The 24,052-nt window shown below is 40.0% G+C and overlaps 1 protein-coding gene across 1 annotated transcript; it reads right to left on the reverse strand.

Annotated features, from left to right (window-relative positions):
- Positions 1-584: 584 nt before the first annotated feature.
- LOC114693402 (protein transport protein Sec23A-like) lies at positions 585-23,325 on the reverse strand (the record flags this gene model as incomplete). Its single annotated transcript, XM_037201882.1, has 7 exons — positions 585-674; positions 5,798-5,863; positions 8,005-8,160; positions 11,305-11,391; positions 18,543-18,704; positions 20,049-20,126; positions 23,173-23,325. Coding segments are annotated over 7 exons (792 nt in total), but the record flags the coding sequence as incomplete, so codon positions are not given.
- Positions 23,326-24,052: the final 727 nt, after the last annotated feature.

The following is a 24,052-nucleotide window of genomic DNA, read 5'->3' on the forward strand; positions in this document are numbered from 1 at the left end:
CTCAGATTTTTTAGCTCTAAATAATTTTTGAAAGTAACCAAAAACATAAGTTCCCTTCATAAGAATTACTACTATAAAGTCAAATAATTCCTAAATAAATCCACTTTAACAAAATAAAGAATAGGTTATATATGTGTGCTAAAAAAAAAAAAAAACAGAAAGATTACTTGACAAAGAAGGAAACTCTTCATATGCCATCACTACTAATTTGTTCCTTTCTGGCTGCTATTGAATACTCCTAACAGTCAGTGAGGATACCCAGTGCCACTTTGGATCTGTCTGCAGTATACAAATAAGTTGCTATCTGTAATACAAAGCAGACCATTCTAACTCTTTAAACATATTAAATCATAAAGACCTCAATTTATAAAACCAGTTATAATACTGTACAAGCAAAACCAACTTTCTCATTGCTCTTATTATATTTCAGCTTAATCATCGATATTTGTTCATATGTCACCTCAGATCATACTGCCACAAAAACAGATTTGGAGAGAGATCTCTGTTGCTTCCACAGATAAATGGAAAAAGCAAAAGAAACTGGAGAATAGTATTTCATCTTGAGTGTCTAACACATCTGCATGTCAAGCAGCACTTGACACAGCAAGTTTCTTCAAATGATCCATAAACACTTGTAAACTAACGTCATCTGTGAGAATGGGTGCTCCAGACTCCTGGAGGAAAGAGAATTTGTGATATAAAACACAGGCAGTACTAAGGAATGCACATGGAAATCTACAACAGACAAGGACTCATTTTAAACAGAGTAATGGCTACCACAGGGCCTGCTTCCTGAGAGGAACTCACCTAATGCCCAGGATGCCTGAGCAGCAGGACTGTCTGTGGTGTAGGGGCGGCTTCTGAAACTCAAGCCTCTGCTAGGAAATGACTATCTTAGGATGGGCTGGTCACCCACTAAGACCAACAGTGTCAAGTGGAGAGTTAGGCTTTCAGATGGCCTGGGCTGTGAGAATGCAGGAAGGAGAAGCCATCGCTGCTGAGGGAAATGTGCACCTTAGACACATTACAGATACTCTTCAAAAAAACACTGCTTACTATTTTCACTTAAGTGTGAACCATGAAAATGTTAGAGATTCATTCAAACAACACAGCAAAAGCAGAGCTGCCCTGTGACCAGCTGCCATTACCACCTCTGAGCATTTACCCAAGGATCTAAGTCCTGCCACAGAGATGATAATGCTGGCATGCTCACATTTATTACTGAACTACTACTCACAATAGCTAGGCTACAGAACTAGCCAAGATTTCTATGAACAGATGAACAGATAAAAAAAAAAGTGGTACACATGCACAGTGGAACATTATTTAGATGCAAAAAAATCATAACATTTACAGAAAAGTGGATGAAACTTGAAATTATTATTAAGACAAGTAAGCAAGACTCAAAAAAACAACATTTCTCTCACCTAGGCTTGAGAGAGAGAGAGAGAGGAGAGATAGAGAGAAGAGAGAGAGAGACAGAGGGGAGAGAGAGAGAGAGAGAAAATGAGATAAGACTAGGAAGGATACAATGAGAGAGGAAGAAGTAATTTAATGAGGGGTTTGCAATGGATACAGTTGTCATAGAAGCAGAAGGGGTACTTGGGCAAGAAAGGAATAAGATGTGGACACTAAAAAGCAAGAGGACAGGAGACAAATTAGAACAAAATATGAGGGCTTGTTGGCATCAAACATCAAGGCACCAACTGTTCAGGGAGCTCACTACTTCTGCAGAGGACCTGAGTTACATAGCAAAGAAGGACCCATACCAGGTGGTGCACAATTCACTGTAACATCAGTGCCATGAATACATCTTCTGGTCTTCACAAGCACGGCACTCACACACACAGAAGAGAGAGAGAGAGAGAACGAGAGAGAGAGAGAGAGAGAGAGAGAGAGAGAGAGAGAGAAGAGAGAGAGAGAAAGAGAGAGAGAGAGACCTATATTATATTAAAATAAAGCCTTAAAAAATTGCAACAACAAAGCCAGGCAATGGTGGTACATGCCTTAATCCCAGCACTCAGAAGGTTAAGGGGGAGATCTCTCTGAATTCAAGGCCAGACTGGTCTACAGAGCATATTCCAGGGTAGCCAGGGCAGCTACACAGAGAAACCCTGTCTCAAAAAACAAACAAATAAACAAACAAATAAATAAAATCTTGCCAGGTGTAGTGGCACACATCTTTAATTCCAGCATTCAAGAGGCAAAGGTAGGTCAATCTCTGTTCAAGGATAGCTGATCTACATAGAGAGTTCTAAGACAGTCAGGGTTATACAGAAAGACCCTTTCTCAAAAGAATATATAAGTAAAATAAAATTAAAAATAAAAAGTGGCAAATATAAAACACCATAAGAAACCTATCACTGTGTATGCTAATCTAAAAAATCAATAATAATTGAAAGGAAAATAGCTAGAAGTTACAGAGATGGCCCAGGAGTCAAGAGCACTTGTTGCTCTAGCAGAAGATCCAGGTTTGGTTTGCAGGACCCACATGGCAATGCCCGAGCACTCATGATTCCAGTTCCAGGAAACCCACACCCGCTTCTGGCCTTGCTGAGCTCCTGTGTACACATGTGCATGTAATCTCACACAAGCATGCATGCACACACAATAAATAAATAAATAATGAATAATCTCTCTCTCTCTCTCTTTGTGTGTGTGTGTGTGTGTGTGTGTGTGTGTGTGTGTGTGTGTGTGTGTGTGTGTGTCTGTGTCTGTGTCTGTGTCAAGCTTGGTCTCCAGACTCCTTCTCCCTGGCATTTTTAACAGAAATGTTAGCCAGAAGGAAGCAAACTCATACCATTCTTTCATTTTTTCATCATGTCATACATCATATTATATTACATTCCCTGAGAAGCCTGTTTGTTTTCTAATGAGAGAAGGAAAAGTAGTGGCTCTAGACAGGAGGGAGGTGAAAGGAACTGGAGGAGAAGATGGAGGTAAACATAATCAGAATTTATTACCTGAGGGAAAAATCTTTTTTCCTTTTTCTTTTTTTGTTTTTTATTTTTGTTTTTGTTTTTTTGAGACAGGGTTTATCTGCACAGCCCTGGCCATCCTGTAACTCAGTTTGTAAACCAGATGAACTCACAGATCTGGCTACCTCTGCCTCCTGAGTGCTGGGATTAAAGACATGCACCACCACTGCCTGACAAGCAACGTCAGGTTATTTTTTATTTAATTTTTATTTTATGTCCATTGGTATTTTGACAGCACTCATGTCTGTGTGAGGGTGTTGGATCCCATATATGGGGTTGCCATGTGGGTGCTGGGAGCTGAACACGGGTCCTCTGGAAGAGCAGCCTGGTGCTTAATTGCTGAGGTATCTCTCCAGGACCCCCAAAAATCTATTTTCAATAAAAGGGAAAAAATAAAATATATCAAGGGGCTCGGCAGGGAAAGGTGCACACACACACACACACACACACACACACACACACACACACACACACACACACACACACAAACTCCAGGAACAAAATTTAAACTAAGACAAATAAAATACATCCAAGATTAGACATTGAGGCTCAAGATTTACATCACTTAGGATATGAAGCACTGCATAACAGTGTTACAGTGATGCCCTCTTCAGGCCATTCACGGATTCACGGATAACACTTACCAATGGAGTTTGTGTGTGTGTGTGTGTGTGTGTGTGTGTGTGTGTTTCCTTTTTTATTATTATTATTAAAAGTCATCATTAAAAGCCTTTTTCCCCACATCTGTCTCACAAGCCAGGATCCTGTTTCTATATTTTGATTATTCATCAACCTGTTTCTTATTTCAGAAGCATAAATACCATCCAAAATGTTTCTGATGTCCTTACTTCTAACTTGGTACTGGCTGAATCAAAGCAGTTGAATTTGAAACAAATTCACTATCATTCCCCTCGAGGATTAAATCATCTTTCTGGGACTGAGATACTGAATAAACAACATGTGTCCTCCTATGGACTCTGGATATTTACACTGATAAAATGTGAGCACAGAGGCCCACAGAAATCCACAAAGATACCCCCACAAAAGACTGCTGCAATGGCAGAGAGACAGCCGGGACTGACCTACTCTGGTGATGGGATAGCCAAACACCCTAATAGTTGTGCCAGAAACCCCATCCAAGTACTGAGGAATCTGGATGCAGACATCCACGGCTAGGCCCTGGGTGGAGCGCTGGGAGTCTAATTAGTGAGAAAGAGGAGGGTTTATATGAGCGAGAATTGTTGAAACCAAGGTTGGATAAAGCACAGGGACAAATAGCCAAACGAATGGAAACACATGAACTATGAACCAAAGGCCTCAGCCCCAACTGGATCAGACCCCCTGAATAGGTGAGACAGTCGATTGGCTTGATCTGTTTGGGAGGCATCTAGGCAGTGGTACCAGGTCCTGGGCTCGCTGCATGAGATAGCTGTCTGAAACCTGGGACTTTTACAGGGACGCTTGGTTCAATCTGGAGGAGGGGACTGGACCTGCCTGGACTGAGTCTATCAGGTCGATCTCAGTCCTCGGGAGTGGCCTTGATCTGGAGGTGGTGGGAATGGGGGGTGGGCTGGGGGAAGGGGAGGGGGCAGGAAGGGGAGAACAAGGGAATCTGTGGCTGTTATGTAGAACTGAATAGTATTGTAAAATAAAATTTTAAAAAAAAAAATGTGAGCACACACAGACCCCATCCTGTGAGGAAGCCCATATGATGCCCTTCATCATGTTGTGCACTGACTACAGACAGTACAACAGTAGCCAGTTCCTTTCCATCCCCCACCAGCCCTCAGCCCAGAGCCACATCTTATTCTTCCCAAGGAAACTGAGTTCAACACAGATGTGACTGAAGTTCTTCCAGAGACTTCCTTGGGAGCCCTTCACAATAACTATGCATCCCTTCACAGTGATGTGGACATTGTCTGGAACGCTGACATCTGAGTGCTGAGAATGCCCTTCATCCTCATAGCACAGGAGGCAGAAAAGAGTTTCACATTTTTCCCTTGGGGCATTCAAGGTCCTCCACAAAGCACTCCACAGTTTTAAGTTCTACACCTCATCTCTACCTACACTCTATCACTTAGCCCATACTTTCTGAATTCCCTACTCTCCATAGATTTCCACCCATGGAGAGAAAAGCCTTCCTTAAACCAAACAGTCCTATTACTGAGCTCTTTCCTCCTCACACACCCTCTCCTGTCACCACCATGGGGCCGATTCTTCTTCCACCCCCTCCATCCTTTCTAGTTCCCTGTAGTCACATTTTGCATATTCTGTCCTGTCCTGCACTGAGGTGGCTTATCTCTAGTACTGGACCACAAGCTCCCCACAGGCTGGGGAGGCTGTCATCACACACCCTGGAGTGCCAGCACAGAGGCCATGCAGACTGCATATTTCAAAGTGTTGGCATGCACCATCAAGAGGAAGCACTTGAACCAATCTAAGACGTGGAGATAAACATTTCCCGGCTTCTTGCCTCCCTTCTTAACCACAATCCTTGAGCCCTCCTGGTTTACTGTGGTCTTCTGTAGCTCATAGCTTCACATTATACTTGAGTTATCATATGCCTGTCTTTTAGACTTTATTGCTTTTTATCTCCAGTGTCTTGGTGCTAAACTTGGAATCTGGAGAGGTTCTATGTGACAAGATTGCTTTTTTATTTTCTAATAAAATGCTAGCACCAAATACTAATTATATTTTCTACTCTTTCCTTATATTTTTCCACAGAAATCATCATTAAATACACAGAGAAAATGTGGCTTTTACTAAAATAACTAACAACACAAAAAGAAATCATTTCCAGGACTCTTATTCACACTAACCTGCCCCCAGGCATACATGTTATTATGAGTCTGTGAAGGGTTCACCTTTGAAAGAAGTAAACGTGCCTAAAAAGCAAAAATAAATAAATAAATAACAGTACCAAACAGAAACAGACTTAGTAAGATAAGCTACATACAACATACCATCCAACACCAACTTAACTGAATATACTGGTAAAATTAACTTTGTTAAAATTTAACACTTAAAAAGATTACATTTTAAAATGCACAGGCCACAGTATAATTAATATACTCTTTCAACATTATGTATTTGTAACAGTCATAAAATAATACACTACTGAGTCCCACACTCAGCATATAAAATTATATGTATAGAAGTAGAGAGATGGCTCAGCGGTTAAGAGCACTTGTTGCTCTTCCAGGGGACTGGGGTTGGATTCCCAGCACCCACGTGACTCAAAACCACCTGTATCTACAATCCTAGGGATCCAATCCCCTCTCCTAACTCTCTTGTCACTGCATGAATGTGGTGCACAAACGTAAATATAGGCAAAATACCCAAACACATTAAATAAGTTTTTAAAATGTTTCAAATATAAACATAAAAATTATTTTAAAATAAGTCTGAAAACACAGTTTTTACCAACTAGTCTGAAGCAGCAGAAATCTGAGACCTCATAAAATGATGCAAACAAAAAAATATGAAAATCTATATTCTTTACTTTAATGAACCTCAAACTTTTTAAGCTACAGGTGGTAACTTTGGCAAAATTTTCTCCATCCTCTACTACAGCTAATGATCATGAAATTAATCAGCAAGTAAATAAATAAGGAAAATAAACAATACACATTAGGATATTGATAAGCGAATTAATCAAAATTTTTAATTCATTTTAGAAGAACAAAAACAATCTGATCTTTTGAAATTTAGACTCATACAACATCTTTTTCTGCTCGTAAGTAGCACTAGTCCTAGGGTAAGAAATCTAGAATTCAATTACTAAGTACTAGTGTTGGCTGGCTTACAAATGGAATCTCAATATCAGGAGGCTGAGGCAAAAGGAATGTTCAAGGTAAACCTGAGCTACACAGTACGATACCGTTTCTTAAAAAGGAAAAAAAAATAAACTTAGCTCCATCATTTAATGTGCTTCTTTGACTACAAATAATACGTCTTAATTCTGTTACACATAAAGTAGAGAGAACAGTAGAATTGGCCTGAGGCTCAAATGAAGGAGGCATGGAAAAAGCAGTCTCCATACATGATAGGTCACATTGTAAATACAGTAAAACTAATCATTGACACTGTGTCTACAGTTGTGGAATATCACTGTGCTAGATACTTGGGACACAACAATAAGCAAACTATGTCCCTGCCTTATGTATGGAGCAAGTAAACTGTGTAACAACTTACAATTAGAGTACTGTTATACCTCTGGCCAGAACAACACTGGCCAAGTTTCATGAATGCATGCTAAGCAGCCCTAACCTGACCATGTATGAGTATATGCACAGATCTAGTCACTCCTCTGAACTCTAACAACCGTAAAGCCTTTTATTTGGGGGGGGGAATGGGGATTGGTTTTTCCCCATGTTTTTTTTTTGTGTGTGTGTGTGTGTGTGTGTGTGTGTGTGTGTGTAACAGCCCTAGATGTCCTGGAACACACTTTGGAGACCAGGCTGTTCTCTAACTATCAGAGATCTACCTTCTCTGACTCCCTCAGTGCTGGGATTAAAGGTGTGCACCACCACCGAGCTGCCTCATAAAGCCCTTTTTAACACCACAGTGTTTTCCTTAACCTGACAAGTTACTTTCTACCAAACTGAAACAAATTACCAAAACTCCATATTCATAGGCCTTACCAGTAAACAGATTTAAGGAGTAGGAGAAGAGGGAGAGAAAACTGTGGTTGGTATGTAAAATAAATGAAAAAATTAAATGGAAAAAGGTACCCTAAATGATTTTCCAAACTGTTCTCACGTTTTTGCTAATCTATAGCTAGTCAGGGTGGCCAATCATGGCTGCTGTAAGAGCTATGATGGGAGCAGAGCTAGAGAATGCCGGCTGTTTCAGGAAACTAGGCAATAACTGTAATGCTTTGTTCTCAAAGCATTGCCAGAAGCCGCCCTCCCCTCCCAGCTCCTTCCCTTGCCCTTGGCCCTGTGTGGTAGATGCTCTCATACAAACAACACAAGCAGGAGCCCCTCACTGCAGTCTGCACACACAACACAGGGACACTCCTCACCTGGCTTCCACCATGCTCCGTGTCAATGTATCTCGGCATTGGAAATCTGGAGTGAAGAATCTCCTGGGCGTCATCTACTGGGGCTTGCAGAAGGTGCCGGAAGTTCTCATATTCTGGCATGTCCTGGTATCCTGACTTCCGCCACTGTGCTATAGTCTAATTTGACAACAATTAAAGAAATGATTTTAAATTTTTTGGTGATCTAAATTTCTTGAGTAGATTTTTCTTCAAATGAAGTTATCAGAAAACAAGATAAGAGAAAATACTCTCACTTACCTAAATTTCTAAAGTTACAAGTACTTATTTCAACAGAGAAAATGTAAGTAAAGGAATATATTACTAAATATAAAATTAGCATATTTCCTCTCCAATTTAAGAGTAAAACAAAAGAAGGTGCAAAAAACACACCTTGTATTCTCAGCTGCTCAGAAAGCTGAGGCGGGGTTACTTAAGCTCAGAGTTCAAAACCAATACAGACTACAAAAGAGTTAAGCCTCAGGAAGGAAGGATGGACTTAAGGAAGGAAAGGAGGGAGAGCGAGGGAAGGAGGGAGGAAGAGAGGAAGGAAGAGGGAGAGGGAGGGAGAGAAGGAAGGAAGGAAGGAAGGAAGGAAGGAAGGAAGGAAGAAGGAAGGAAGGAAGGAAGGAAGGAAGGAAGGAGTCTAATAGAAAAACAAGTTTAAAGACAGAGCAGGCATGATGGTGCACACCTGTAAACCCAGCACTGAAGAGGTAGAGGCAGCAGGATCAACACAAGCTTGAAGCCAGCCTGGCCAATCTACCAAGTCCCAGGCCAACCAGGGCTACAAAGAATGACCATGTTTCAAAAACTGAAAACAAAAGGAACAAAAAGAAACGTAAAGTAAAATTACACTGTGTTTAAAACCTAAGACAAAAGAAATAGAAATGCCAGGAAAAAAAAGTTAAAACACTATCATATCAAATTAGTATTTACTAAATATGTCTTCCTTTTCTGGGAGGGGTTTCTATCGAGAATTCCTACACACTTCAAAAGTTGACTTTCAAGAAGTCATCACCAATGGAGTTACATTCTTTTCTTTTGATTGTTGTTGTTGTTGTTGTTGTTGGCAGAATCTCAGTGTACAGTCCTGGAACTGGCTATGTAGTCCAGGCTGACCTCGAAGTCACAGAGATCTGCCTGCCTTTGCCTCCTGAGTGCTGGGATGAAAGGTGTGCACCACCATGCTGCTAGAGTTACATTCTGACAAGAGAAATAAACTAAAAACAATGATAGCAATAATGTTATAAAAACAAAGTATTGTAGAAGGGCAACTGTATCCACTTTTATATTAAATAAATGAGTCTAGAGCCATAATAATTAATTCAGAATTTTAAGGCTGGTTTGGAATCCAAGTTACCTGACTCAGTCAATGTATAATCTGTATAACTTTATATTCTGCAACTCAAAGACTAATGTACTTTGAACTCCTCATATTAACAAACTTAAAGCAAAAATTACCATTAAAGAAAAAGAAAAACCCTGTCTCTGTTATTCTTCTTAAAATATAAGGTACATTAGAAGCTGGCATCAATTAAAAATAAACAAAAAAACAAAAAATAGTGGTTGGAGAAGTGGTTCAGTGCTTAAGAGCATTTTGCAGCGGGTCCAAATTCAGATCCTAGCACCCACATCAGGAAGTTCATAGTTGCCTGTAACTCCAGCTCTTCTAACTCCATTAGCACCTGCACTCGTGGGTACATGGGTGCCCATGAGTAAACACATACATTTAAAAACAAATCTTTAAAAATACAAAACAAAAATATAATTAAAAATTTTTGAGACAGGGTCTCACCATGTAGCCTGCTTGACCTAGAACTTGCTATGTGAATCAGATTGGCCTCAAACTCACAGAGCTGACTTCCAAGTGCTGGACCAAAGACATATGTCACCAAGCCCAGTGCATAAATCCTTCTTAAAATACTGGATAGTACTATTTAAAAGGATATTAGAAGGCCAGGTGTGGCAGCTAACACCAGTAATCCCAGCATAGGAGGTTGAAACAGGAGAATTATGAGCCCAAGGGAAGGCTGGACTATCATATCACACAGTTTCTCAACACTCAGCCATCCTTGTCAATAAATAAAATATAAAATAATTTGCAAATATGGTAACCACAAAAATAAATCTATATAATTTATAAAACACTACACTACAAGCTCAAGCATGGATCCAGGAAAAATGGATGTACCTTGCAAACTGCCCGTGGCAGTATTTTCATACATGGGGGATAGACTGAAGCATTGGCTGAATGAATAAATGCAGGAATAGACTTCTGTTAAATACCCAAAGTAAAGCTGAACAGCTATCCACTTTGGTCTTTTAACCACTCAGCACTTCAAAGTTGTAAATTTCCATTTATGCCTTAAATGAGTTTTCAGGTTATATTGAACATGTAGAAAAGCCTTTAGATTACATATAGCAATGAAAAAGCAAGTTTGCCCACTGACAAAAGCTGACTTTTTCCCTCCATTTCTTTAGGTGAAACCCAAGAGTGTGACAGGTCTATGGTTATACTTTCATAGTACTGTGCTTTGTGTAAATCCATTTGTCCACTAGTGTGTGAACAAAACAACAAAGTAAACACAAGCAGGTTCAGTATGATTGATGCCTAAAATGCTATACCATGAAGAATCACACTGTGTATGTACTGCTTGGGTATTTTGTATATAAATCCGTAAGAGCAGAAGCACTATGGATTTCAGGTACTTTCATGTATTTATACGTATATGGGATAGGCATGTGTAAATTCATATTAAGATACTTTGGGGGATAGGTACCAAACCTAAATACAAAATTCACTTAGGTATAAATACTTCTTATGCCTGAAGACATTTTAAATAATTTTGAGCATCAGGGCCAGCAAGATGGCTCAGTGGGTAAAGGCAAATGCCTCCAAGCCTGAGGACTTAGTTTGAGGCCAGGGACTCATAAGGGAGGGAAAGAACTGATTCCCACAAGTTATCCTTTGACCTCTGCACAAATGAACAAACAATTATTTATTTAAAATAAAATAAACAAAGAAAACTAGTTTTATTCAAAAAAATTTAAATAATAACTATCAACATGAAAAAACAGGATTTTCCATCTGTAACATTTTGTTACTCAAAATGTTTGGATTTTGGAGTATATTGAATTTTTAATTTTTGAATTAGTCAACCTGTATCTTATTATAAATCAAGGTTTAGCATGGACTAAATATGATCCACACATTAGACAGGGAAAACTTTTTACTCCGAGTGAATAGATTTTACATACAAAGCTTTAATGCTATTGTCTTACCTCACCATGATAAATCAAAATCTGGAAAAACGTGTCCATGAGAAGAATGCGATCCGCAAGAATGCTGCTGCTGTCCAGAAGAACGGGCTGAAAGGAGGCAATGACAGAGATGAAGGTTATCGTTTGCAGTTGTTATTTTGTTTTAAATTTGCATACAAGGTTTAGATATTACAGCGTCATCCAGCAAAGTGTGCTGTTGTAGCTCCTTATCTCCCTCATCTTAGTTCTTCAATGTCAAATTCATCATATGTTGCCTGACATTGTGAATTCTCAGTGCATTTTATTTTTCTAAGGAATCTCTCTAACACTGAAGTAACAATTTTAAAGTCAATGTGCCAGGCGTGATGGTGCCCAACTTCAATCCCAGCACTTGGGAGGCACAGGCAGGAATCTCTGTGAGTTCCAAGCCAGCTTGGTCTACACAGCAAGCTCCAGATCAGCCAAGACTATATACAGAGACTCTGTCTCAAAAAATAAAATTTAAAAGAATTAAGGGGAAATCAAAGATGATCCCTAAGCCTGGTGACAGTAACACTGAGGAAATGATGAAAACTTTGGGATATAAAACATTTAGGGTGCATGAGAAAATAGCTCTGAGTATGAAATGGAGCATCCTGAATTGATTATAAGTTTGAGTATCACACACACAGAGACAGCAACCAAAGCTACAGTTTTAGACTGTATCACTTAGAGAAACTGAAGATAAAGAAAATGAAAAGACTGAGCCCTGGCCAAGTAGAGGGGCTTATGCCTGTAATCTCAGCATTTGGGAGGCTCAGGCAGAAGAATCAGTGAGTTCAAGGCTAGCCTGGGCTACACAGTAAGATGCTGTCTCAAAACAATAACAAAACAGATATTAGTCTCTTAATCTCTTTTTTTTTTTTTTTTTTTTTTTTTTTGGTTTTTCGAGACAGGGTTTCTCTGTGTAGCTTTGCGCCTTTCCTGGAACTCACTTGGTAGCCCAGGCTGGCCTCGAACTCACAGAGATCCGCCTGCCTCTGCCTCCCGAGTGCTGGGATTAAAGGCGTGCGCCACCACCGCCCGGCTCTTAATCTCTTTTTAAAGACTTAGATTTAGAAGTCTAAAAGGGGGAACCAGCAAAAATGAGACTCAAAAGCTCTCTGTTGACAGAAAGAAACTGGGAAGGAATAGTAGTAGAGGACAAAAGCCCAGAGCAAAAGTTTTTGAAGGGAAGAGTCCTCTCCAGAGAAATGCTGTGCAGTTTGTTGAAGGAAACTGTTCAACAAGTTTGCTGGATAAGTTGAGAAGAGAAGGTGAGTGTAGGGAAAAGGGGCTGGCTAAAGAAACCCACCCTGACTCTGGAGCCCAGAACTAGGGAAAGATGGCTCAGATCAGAGCGGAAAGAAACAGTTTGGCTCAGTCAGATCAGAGCCATCTCTGCCCATGGCCAACTGACTTGTGAAACCAACCAATCACAGAGCAGGATAGCAGACCCCTGGCCAGGCAGGGGAAGGGGGATGTTGACTCCACCCCTAAGACTTCCTGTGAAAACTGCTCTGCCTAGTCAGTTTAAAAAAAAATAAAATAATAAAAGGCTGTTCTCTCCAGCCTGGTAGAGGCAGCTACTCTCTTTCTCAAGAGTTTCTTGGGTGTGAAGATCTTCATTCACTGGCATAGCGAAGATCCTTGCCGAGATGTCCCCCAGGGAATAAAAAGGGAGAGCTGAAACAGCAGAGCAAGGAGGAGTTAAACAGAAGATCTTTGCTGAAACTGGTCGTGAATGGATAGAGCTAGAGCTAATAAGTAACACTTTTCTCTGGAGCCAGATGAGATTGCTACATTTCTGCACAGGTTTCTCCTTTTGCAGAGTGAAGCACAAGAAGCAACATCTTAAGCCAGAGAAGCAGAGCTCTGCTAGGAAGCCCCCTAAGTGGGGGCTGAGCAAAGGTCAGCTGTAGAGGCTCTCCAGAAGATGAGCATGATTGCTATATCCTGCAGGGGAGACCATCCCCCATCACACCAGGTATACCTTGACTCTCCCAACGAGTCAGGATATCCTTCCCTGCTGAAGCAGTTCCAGGCCTGACTCTCCGAGAAAGTCAGAAAAATTTTCCCTTCCAGGGTTGGGCTGCTTCTTTGCAGTTCCAGCCATCAGAGCTGTGCTAAATAGCTCCAGGTGTCCAGGACACCTTCAGGGCAGAGCTGTTGTTCTGAGCAGCAGTGTGCAGGATACCTCGCCCTCCAGGGCTGAACTGTCTCTCCTTGCAGTTCAGCCATCAGAGCTGTGGTACATAGCTCAAGGTGTTGCCTGACTCCCCAGGTAGTCAGGACACCTTTCCAGAGGTGCAAAACATGCAATTTACCTACATTTTTGGTGCCGAAACCCTGAACACCAAATCCAGAGTTGCAAAACTCAGCAACCAGTTTACTAACAGTGAGGTCAGAAAGCATAGATGCTGTGGATATCACTCTATATAAATAAAACACTGATGGACAGTGACCAGACAGGAAGTATAGGCAGGACAAGGAGAGAAGAGAATTGGGGAAACAGGAAGAAGGAGGGAGAGACACTGCAGCCACTGCCAGGATAAGCAGCATGTAAAGACGCTGGTAAGCCACCAGTCACGTGGCAAGGTATAGATTTATAAAAATGGGTTAATTTAAGATAAAAGAACAGTTAACAAGAAGCCTGCCACAGCCATACAGTTTATAAGTAATATAAGTGTCTGAGTGATTATTTTATAAGTGAATTGTGGGACTGCAGGGCTTGGTGGAACCTGGAGAGAAGCCCTCCAGCAACAAATGGCGCCCAACAGCTCGAGTTTCCACCTTAAACCTGAGAATATTTAATAACCAATTCTAAACAGAGCCAAAACCAGGTTCCAGCTTCATGTCTCATGCGGGCAGCTAGACACCGCAAAATGCGGGTTTGAACTACTGGCAGGTTCCTGGCGTTTGCGTTTGACCGGCAGTATGGCGGGAATGAGGCGTCTGCCAGCCGCACAATACGCTGTGTGGTAGATTTAGTCTTTACTAGTATTTTTTAAAAAAAAGGTTTCTGGGCTACACGCTGCTTTGATAAAAGCTTAGACCCACTATTTCTGAGACTTTATAACTCACAGAACTGGCAGAAAACGCCATGTTGTTAAGCTAAAATGGGCGGAGCCAGCAGCCACAGCCTGTTTCAGTCTTAGAATACTGCGGTTTAAAGCAATAGATTCACAATACGTAGGCTTGAAAGAGACAAAACAAGATAAATTAACATAAAAAAGCCACATAAAGATGAATATTACACAGACAATCTGGATTGTGTTGCCTATGGGATTTTTAACTGCAAAAAAAAAAAAACATTTGATCGAAAAAGATGTTGAATTAAACCAATATGTATATTTTAAAGGTACCTTGACTTCAAAATTTGGATTTAAGGATATGTTGCTTTGGAAAAGAGGCTCTGCTTTTGTTTCCACAGAAAGCCAGAGGCTCTGGATTTGTTCCAGATTAAGATACATCAGGTTTCACCAGCCAAGACCCCCTGAAAGGTCTCCAATGACACCATGGCCCAGATGATCTAACATCCAGAGCGGTTTCAAGGCAACTGGTTCACACAATACAGCCTCACGGACTACCCCATAGGCCTAAAATTTTCTTTGCATCCCCATAAGATACAGCACCCCCCCTCCAGCAGGAAGTAGTAAGAGATGCTATACCCAAATTCCCAAATATACTAAGCTGGCTTTAGAGGTGGAATTGGCTCACTCCCCCTCTAAAACCAGACATATTGCTTTAAAAATAAAAATGGTTAAGAGATTCTTGTGTCCCAAATCAGAAGAGCCCTCTGATGTGGGACAGAGAAAAACCAATATTTTTATTTAAAACAGTTGATTATAAATGTGATCTCTTTCTAAAAAACAAAGGGGATATTATATAGATATATAGGAAGATATAGAGATGATAAGATAAAAGGGTAGATTAATGAACCTACTTTTAAAGAACAACTTATTTAAAATGTTTTACATTGGTATAGATTTTATGTTTAAAATGTTTTACATTGGTATAAATTTTAGTTTATTGATACAAACTTGAAGTTAATTTTGTTATACTGTATATATATATATATATATAAATATATATATATATATTTCTATTCTTGTTTGAGGTATTATGTTTAACTCATTTAAAATTGTAATGGATAATTAAAAATAGATTAATAATTAGTCATCTATGATAATCATATTTGTAGCCATGTTAGTTAAGTTTTCTAGGTATACATAGATATATTTCAGATAGATAGGTAATCTTCAAACACTTCATAGACCTAGAGAATATGGCATTTAAATAACTTAGAATTCTCTTGACGTGAGACACAATTGCTCCTGGCTGTACCAATTTGATCCAAGAGAATGTTGGGCTTCTATGACATTTCCATTTGGAAGTTTGTCTTCTTGGCACAAAATGGCCTACTAGGCAAAGAACTGCCCTTGCCTTGATGGCTGACAGTACACATGCAATGCTGTCCTTTCTGGACAAGCAGGACACAAGGAAAGTGACCACTGTACTCTGCCAAGACAGAGTAAGATGGTCTTTCAGAATTCCTGCTTCTGAAAATGGTCTGTCAGATACTCTAGGCCTGTAGCCAATTTAAATGCACCAACAATACTGAGAAACATTAGGTGACTGTCCAAGCTGCCAGCTGTCTTGGTCTACTCTTGCAAGATTCCAAAAAGTTGCTTGCATCCATCTACCATTTCTCAGGTACCATTATATTCCTTCTCAGGTCTTTGATGTGGTTAAAGACTAGATAGTTATAATTTCCTCAGTTATGATAAAAGATAAGTTAGATATAAAACCTTAAACTCACAAATATAAGATAGATAGGACATCTTCTCTAATATTGTAACTGTAATTCTTGCTTGATAATTGTTTTGTTATATGTAATTTTACTATGTTAAAGTTAAAACCTTCCTTCTTAAAAAAAGAAGAAAAGGGGAAGTGCTGTGGATATCACTCTATATAAATAAAACACTGATGGCCAGTGACCAGACAGGAAGTATAGGCGGGACAAGGAGAGAGGAGAATTGGGGAAACAGGAAGAAAGAGGGAGAGACACTGCAGCCACCGCCAGGACAAGCAGCATGTAAAGACTCTGGAAAGCCACCAGCCACGTGGCAAGGTATAGATTTATAAAAATGGGCTAATTTAAGATAAAACAGTTAACAAGAAGCCTGCCACGGCCATACAGTTTATAAGTAATATAAGCGTCAGAGTGATTATTTTATATGTGGATTGTGGGACTGCGGGGCTTGGTAGAACCTGGAGAAAAGCCCTCCAGCAACACATAGACAACAGGGTTAGAGAGAGAACAGACAGTACTTGCTGCTCTTTCAGAGGTCCTGAGTTCAGTCCCCAGAACTCACGTCAGGCAGCTCACAACTCCAGGTAACTCTGGCTGCAGTGGACACAACAGCCTCCCCTGTGTCCTCCATGACCACCCGCACATATGTGCACATAGTGACACACATACACACACATATGTAAAAATAAATTTAAAGTATGGGGGGCTGGAGAGATGGCACAGCAACCACATGGTGACTGGGAACTGCCTGGAACTCTACTTCCAGGGATCCGACACCCTCTTCTAGCCTCCTCAGACACCAAGCACACACATGGTGCTCAGAAATAAAAAAGTTCAAATTTAAAAGAAAATATTCTTTTGGCATGGACAACAAATAACTTTGAGTTTAACTGTGTCGGGGAGCAGAGAAATCAAGTGATAATTAGAACAAAGTGAGTTTTTGACGATTTGCTTTTAAAGATAAGTATTCAAGTTACTGTGTTAATGAGAATGGCTCAGAAATGAGAGAGAAAGAGAACAACACTAAAAGAAAACCACAAGGCAAATGCAGTTAACAATGGCTGGGGTTGGACAAGGACAGGTGCTCGAGAGGAAGGACTCGGTTCTCTTCCACTCTCAGGTGCAACAGATAGTAACAAGCCAGGCGTGGTGGTGGCGCACGCCTTTAATCCTAGTACTTGGGAGGCAGAGGCAGGAGCACCTCTGTGAGTTAGAGGCCAGCCTATTCTACATAGTGAGTATTTTACTCACTAATTTATGAGAATTGAGGTATAACAATCCAAAAGGTATAATAAACACACCAGTTATCCAAATAGTACATCTATTATATAGGTTTTTGTGGAGGCCCAAATTACTCAGGGTCAGAGAATCTGAGCTTGCTTTACCCAGCATAGCTGCATAAGAATATGATTTGGCCACAGGCATGGTTACCAGGTATTTGAAAGGATCTATCTACACTTGGCTGTACGCTGTGCTTTGATCTAACAAGGGGAAAGTTTTTTCTCTCACCCTTTGGCATGTTATAAAAAGACTTTTGAATAAACCTTCTAGGCTGTTGGGTATTAATCCAGGCTCTCCCGAAGCTATCCTGAGTTTCTGTTTTTCTTCTCCTCAGCTAGGTCTCTCTAGCTAATATTTTCTCATTCCTCTCTCCTTTTTCTAAGAACCCCTAAAAAAGGTAGGAACTGGCCTCCCACAGGTTTTTAGATTTCTGGTTTTGGTTTTGGTTTTGGTTTTGGTTTGTGAGACAGGGTTTCTCTGTGTAGCTCTGAATGTCCTGGAGCTTGCTTTGTTTGTAGACCAGGCTGGCCTCAAACTCACAGAGATCTGCCTCCTTCTGCCTCCCGAGTGCTGGGATTAAAGGTGGTTATGTAGTTTTAAATGGTAAAATGGATAATTCAAATTATGAAAAGGAAAAACTATTTATTTGATAATAGATAAAAATGTGTGGAACAGTTTCCCAAAATAACTCAGAGGATGACTTTATCACTCTTCCAAATACATATCTTGGATCAAGTGTATCTTACCTTCTCAAAGGACCAAAGGAAAATAAGGTACATGAAAACAAGAGACTTAACTATGACAGATTGTGTGTCAGACATGAAGCTATGAAGTTAGCCATCTCCTCCAGAACCATGGTCATTTCTGAGCCTTCAAAGACTAATCATAAACTCTGGGGAGTTTTGTCAACCAAACAATAAACAGTCAACCAAGAGTATCTTCTATAATACTTTTGCATTATTTAATGATATAACCTACCATACCACCTACTACACAGGGAACACTCAAATATTTTTAAATTAATATCTTGCGATCATAATTTAACAAATTCCAAATTCATTTAAAAACAGCAGTTGTTTTCACTTTGTTAATACCACACATCACAGTAACAAGACAAATCAACTGTCTTGTTTTTTCCTCTTACCTCTGCTGGGCCATTAAAAGAATAGGCATACAGAGTGGGCTGAATCATGATTAGAGACTGTGTCAGATCTTGACGCATGAAATGGTGACGATAATATGAACTCTCATCAGGACTATTGTTAAAAATTTGCAAGAAAGGAGATCTTCTCAAGTGAAACATAAACTACAAGACAAAACAGGTGAGATAGCTTTTACTGATTTTAATATGGCAATAGCAGTTCCATAACAAAACATTTGGTTATATTACTGTGTCACATTAGCAACACACACAAATAAAAACACCGTCTGTTAAAATATATACTAACGTAGGACTGCAGAGATGGCTTAGCAGTTAAATGCACTTACTAATGGACTGAGGGGTATTGGGGCTTCAGTTACCAGAACCCACACTTGGTTCACAACTCCCTGAAATTTCATTTTAGGGCATCAGAAGCCCTGGACTCTGCAGACACTTGCACATACATGGTGCACATAAACTCATATGTGCACATACACAGACATATAAAATGAAAAATAAATGTCTTTTTTTTAAAGAATATTCTAAAGTATATCCCAAGAAAGCTTGTTCATGAGCTATGTCTGGGCTGGTGAAACAGCTCCACAGTTAAGAGAGCCTGCTAGGCAAGCATGGGGATTGGAGTTCTGCTCTGGCACCCAAATAACAAGCTACATGGGGAAGTCAAGGCATGCCTAGGCTGGAAACCTTGCCTCAAGAGAAAAAAGGGGGCTGGGCAATAATGGCACACACTTTTAATCTCAGCTCTTAGGAGACAGAGGCAGGGGATCTCTGAGTCTGAGGCCAGCCTGGTCTACAGAGTGAGACCCAGGACAACCAGGGCTACAGAGAAACCCTGTCTCAAAAGACCAAAAGGAAAGCATTAAAAGTTGAAGTTTCAGGACAAAGCTTTTATAGTCAAGCATGAACCTTACTGAAGCACTAAAGATACAAGTGTATAACCCCAGCACTTGGAAGATGAAGGCAAGAATGTGACAAGTTCAAAATGAACCCTGCCTACAAAATGGGACCCGGTCTCAAAAACAGGAAAACACACACACACACACACACACACACACAGTGAAGGTCTGTAAGGCAAGCTAAGCTCACATCTCCTACCAGGTATGGCACTATAAATTGTTCTCAGTGATGACTATATGCCACCTGATTGTCTCCTCAGTAAAATTACAGCACACACCTTCTTTTGGCAAAGCTGTAATTGGAACCTCTTACCTTCAATGGCATGCTAATGGGCTTTAGTCTTGTTTGCACCCACAGTAAGCTTCAGTTAAGTCTTCAGGCACCATAAATAGTGACTTTCTGTAAGGCCCATATGGGGATATTGTATTCTCTCATTAACCACAGAGCATAAAATTAATTTGAGTTATCCCAAAATTAAAAGAATCCAATAATATATGTTCATAGATGATTATTAAAAGATAAACAATAAAAAAGATGAAACTCAGTGCTATTGGTAACAAGAGAAAAGAGCATTTTCTTTGACAAGCTTACCTGTGGATAAAGGGGAAATGTTCCTGAAAACCGGAAGGAACTTGGGTCATCCTTGTGATATTCTCCAAATTTCTGACACTAAATAAAATAAAATAAAATATTAGTGATTTGTTCCTGGTATGATAACTAAAATTCTGCCCATAAAATTCTATATATAAAAAGCTGCTAACTTTTTAGGAAACAGATCCTCAAGATAGGGTAAAGTTGGAATACTATGTATTGACTTAGCAAGAGACTAATTACAACCAAAAAACCATTTGGATTTCAGAAAGGCAACAACTTGCTCCAAAATGTTTAGATTTGTTTTAACCAAGTGTCTTTTGTAGCAAACAAGGAATATGTAAATGTCAATGGGGGGAGAAGGGAGAGGCCAACAGAAGCTTCCTGAGACTATCAGAGTATCTTTTCTCAATACTGGCCAAGGACAGAACGAAGCACAATCAACACACCACAGCAGCTACAGAAGTAAGCTGCTGGTCCAAAGTCTGCCACCCTGAAAGTGCCCAAAAGGAAAAAAGTCTGGGAAAGAAAAGGATTTACAGAAGCAAAAATTAGAATGAAATAGGTCACTCACACAGGCAACAGGGAAACGAGTCACCTATGAGAATATGACAAAGGGGCATCCTGCTGCCTTGCCCGATCATGAACTCTTACTACAACAGGCAATGAACCTGAACCACCAGCCTCACTTTGTCAAGCAAAAGTCTCAGCCCTGGAGGCCCATGTGTTGGAGGCTTGGTCACCAGTTCACAGCGCCAGTGGGAGGAAAAGGGCCTATGGGAGGTATTTTGATCCCTGGGGGCATGCTGGAAAGGGAACTGTACAATCAATCTCCCTTCCTAACTGCATCCTTGAAGGGAACTCAACAACCCAGTCTCCCTTCCTCACTGCATCCTTGAAGGGAACACTATAACCAGTCTCCCATTCTGACTTTAGCATCAAAACAGGCCTATAAAGCAACAGGGCCAAGGATCACAACCCAAAAGCTCTAAATTGATGAGCCAAAGTAAACCCTTTCTGTGTTGTGGGGAAGGAAATGTGACTAACACTTGGATGATGCCATTCTCCGTTCTGAACACCATACGGCTAAGGCACAAAGAAATGAGAATAGATGTTTCATAAAGAGTTCAACAGTGCTTTGACTGTATCAGCCTTCTCCGAATTACCTCCACTTGTCTCCTGATGTGACACAAGAGCAGAGTAAACTCTTCATGACTCCATCCATAACATCTTCTCTAGCTCAGCTGCCTTGCTGCTGTGCTGTGTTGCAAAATGTTCAGTGTGTGACTAACAGCTGGCTATACATGGTGAGGAAACTAATTTTGTGCCTCGTGCAATTGTCTAATTCAGTTATTCACTAGGACCTTTTGATTTTTATTAGTGTTTCCCTTTTTAAAATATACCAGACAACTGAAGCCATTTGTGAAGGGAGATGTGAGATAGAAAAGAGCCTAAACCTGCTATGAACTCTTTAAAAAAATTATAGTCCTGAGTCTTTTGTGCAGCAAAGGACAAAGAAAAGAGTCTTTTTTCTCTCAATAAAAGAGGTTTGATAGGGTTTGTTGTTAATGCAGAGCGCACTATAAAATTCTAGTGTCATATGTGACAACCTATGAATCCAGCAACATGGAAAGAGCACTTTACTACAAATCACAGCGACTGCCCAAGTACATACCCCTGATACTTCAGCTTGTAGAATCTCAAAACAATAGGACATTTATGAAGACAAAGTCAAGGTCAGGTGGTGGTGCAGGCCTTTTATCCCAGCACTCTGGAGGCAGAGGCATGCAGATATCTGTGAGTTTGAGGCCAGCCTGGTCTATAGAGCTAGTTCCAGGACAGCCAAGGCTGTTACACAGTGAAATCCTGTCCCAAACCCCCCCCCCCAAAAAAATAAAATTAATAAACAAATAAATAAGACTATTTCAGAACACAACTTACTATCCACAAAAGGAAAGCTTATATAGTTAGTCAGATCCCAGAAATACCAACATATAAAATTACAGTCAGTAAAATGCTAGGACAAAATGCAACTTAGGAAATAGAAACACCCCGATTTGAGAGCACATTGCTAGAACTATGCATTGAGCATGATGGACAAGGCTTGAATATGATCATCAACACAAGAAATGTTTTTTAAAAAAAAAGACATTTAAAACAGTGCACTGACTCAAAGCACTGGCTCCATGCCCCATGACACAAGGAGGTGTGTGCAAGAAACTGGAAATAGCTTTTGTAGTCAGGTTGGAGGCTCAGGAATGTATATGGATCTATTGATAGTGATAGTCAAGGAAATTTTTCTGCTATAAAATATATCTCCTTGTTTTAAAGAAGCACAAGTAAGATTCTTAATCATTTTTCCCCATCTAGAATCAAAGGCCCAGGGAGGATCTGTGCAGCCTTGGTGGTGACAGTGTTCCATCACTGGTGGCTGTCCAAGGTTAAAGCTCATTTGAAAAAGACATATTGAATATCACAACACCGCTTTCTTCACTAAGAGGTGTTAGGAAAAGGGGGTGATCTTAGGTGGAGAAATCTAGACAATACTGCAAAAGTAGCTAATTCTAACCAAGCTCACCTGTGACACCTGAGGGAAAGGATAAAGGCAACTCTCTTGGTAGCTAACAGACAATTCTCAACCATGTGTTTAAGTTGAAGACAGAATAAAAAAGTACAGGATAGAGTTTACAAGATAAAAATGAAATGTTAAAAACTGTTTAAGCCTACAGTTCCAGGATATGAGAGTAACTTTAAGGACAGTCTACATAGTGATATTAAACTCAAATTAAAACAGAAAATAGAAGCTAGAGTAAAGACTAATCACACACACAATAGTAATAGGAAGCTCCAAACCAGCCAAGACTACACAAAAACCCTGTCTCAAAACAAAACAAAATCATAGAATTAGTAATATAAAATTTATTTCCACACTATTCCACACCACAAAAATAATAGTAGCATAATTACCATTCATTTTCAAGAGTGAATAGAATACTTCTATTCACTAGTTCATACTTTGAATTAGTTCTTCGTACAGTTCTCCCACCCACTGTAAGTGCTTTAAAGGACATTTACTACAAAGGAAAGCTGACAGGCTGAGAAAAGCACAATGTCCACTTCTTACCAGTCGAATGAGTTGTCTGTCCAGCCATCTAAGCACATCTGGCCCTTCCTCTGTTTCTGCTCTGTATATTGCCAGCCGGGCCATGAGAATGGCAGCTGCTTCCTGGTCAAAAGATGCAGCAATGTTTTGGATTGAGTTTGAGCATCTGCCCAGCTAAAGAAATAAGAAAGCACAGAAACAGAAAATGAATTATATCATAATACACAGTTGGCTACCACACAGAGCTACACTTAGAGAATACAGAATGCTCCTCAACATTTCAAAATTCTAATACTACACAGATTAATTAGCATTATTAAAACATCACAAATAGCTGTTCATTACACTGATTTTCATAAAAACAAAACCTTAAAATATTTTCTAAAATAACTCTAAAGGAACACTCCAGACATATTCTTTAAGATATCAAGATTTGATAAGTAAATAGAATGGGTCAGGGAGATGGCTCCATGGGTAGACACACCAGCACAAAGACCTACAACCTGAGTTCAAGTACCAGATCCACAAGTGGCAGGAGAAAAACTGACTCCTAAGAGCGCTCCTCTGACCTCTATTTGCCTACAGTGAACTGCACATGTGCACACATAAATAACAAATCAAGATCGTTTTTAATGAAATAACATCAGTGAATTGTATGATGTAGAAATCCTGACAGTGACATCATTCCTAAGAATTCTTTTTACATAAAAAAGTCCATACACATGCACATAAATACACACTATAGACAGAGAATACCATATACATGTGTATAGACAAATACTAATTTCTATCAGTCTTTATCTTTAACTTTTTATTGATTCTTTGTGGAGTTCATATCATGCACCCCAATCCCACTCATCTCCCTGTCCCTTGTATCTGCCCTCTGCCTTGCAACCTCCCC

This window comes from Peromyscus leucopus, unplaced genomic scaffold, assembly GCF_004664715.2.
Source record: "Peromyscus leucopus breed LL Stock unplaced genomic scaffold, UCI_PerLeu_2.1 scaffold_229, whole genome shotgun sequence".
Lineage (NCBI taxonomy): Eukaryota > Metazoa > Chordata > Mammalia > Rodentia > Cricetidae > Peromyscus > Peromyscus leucopus.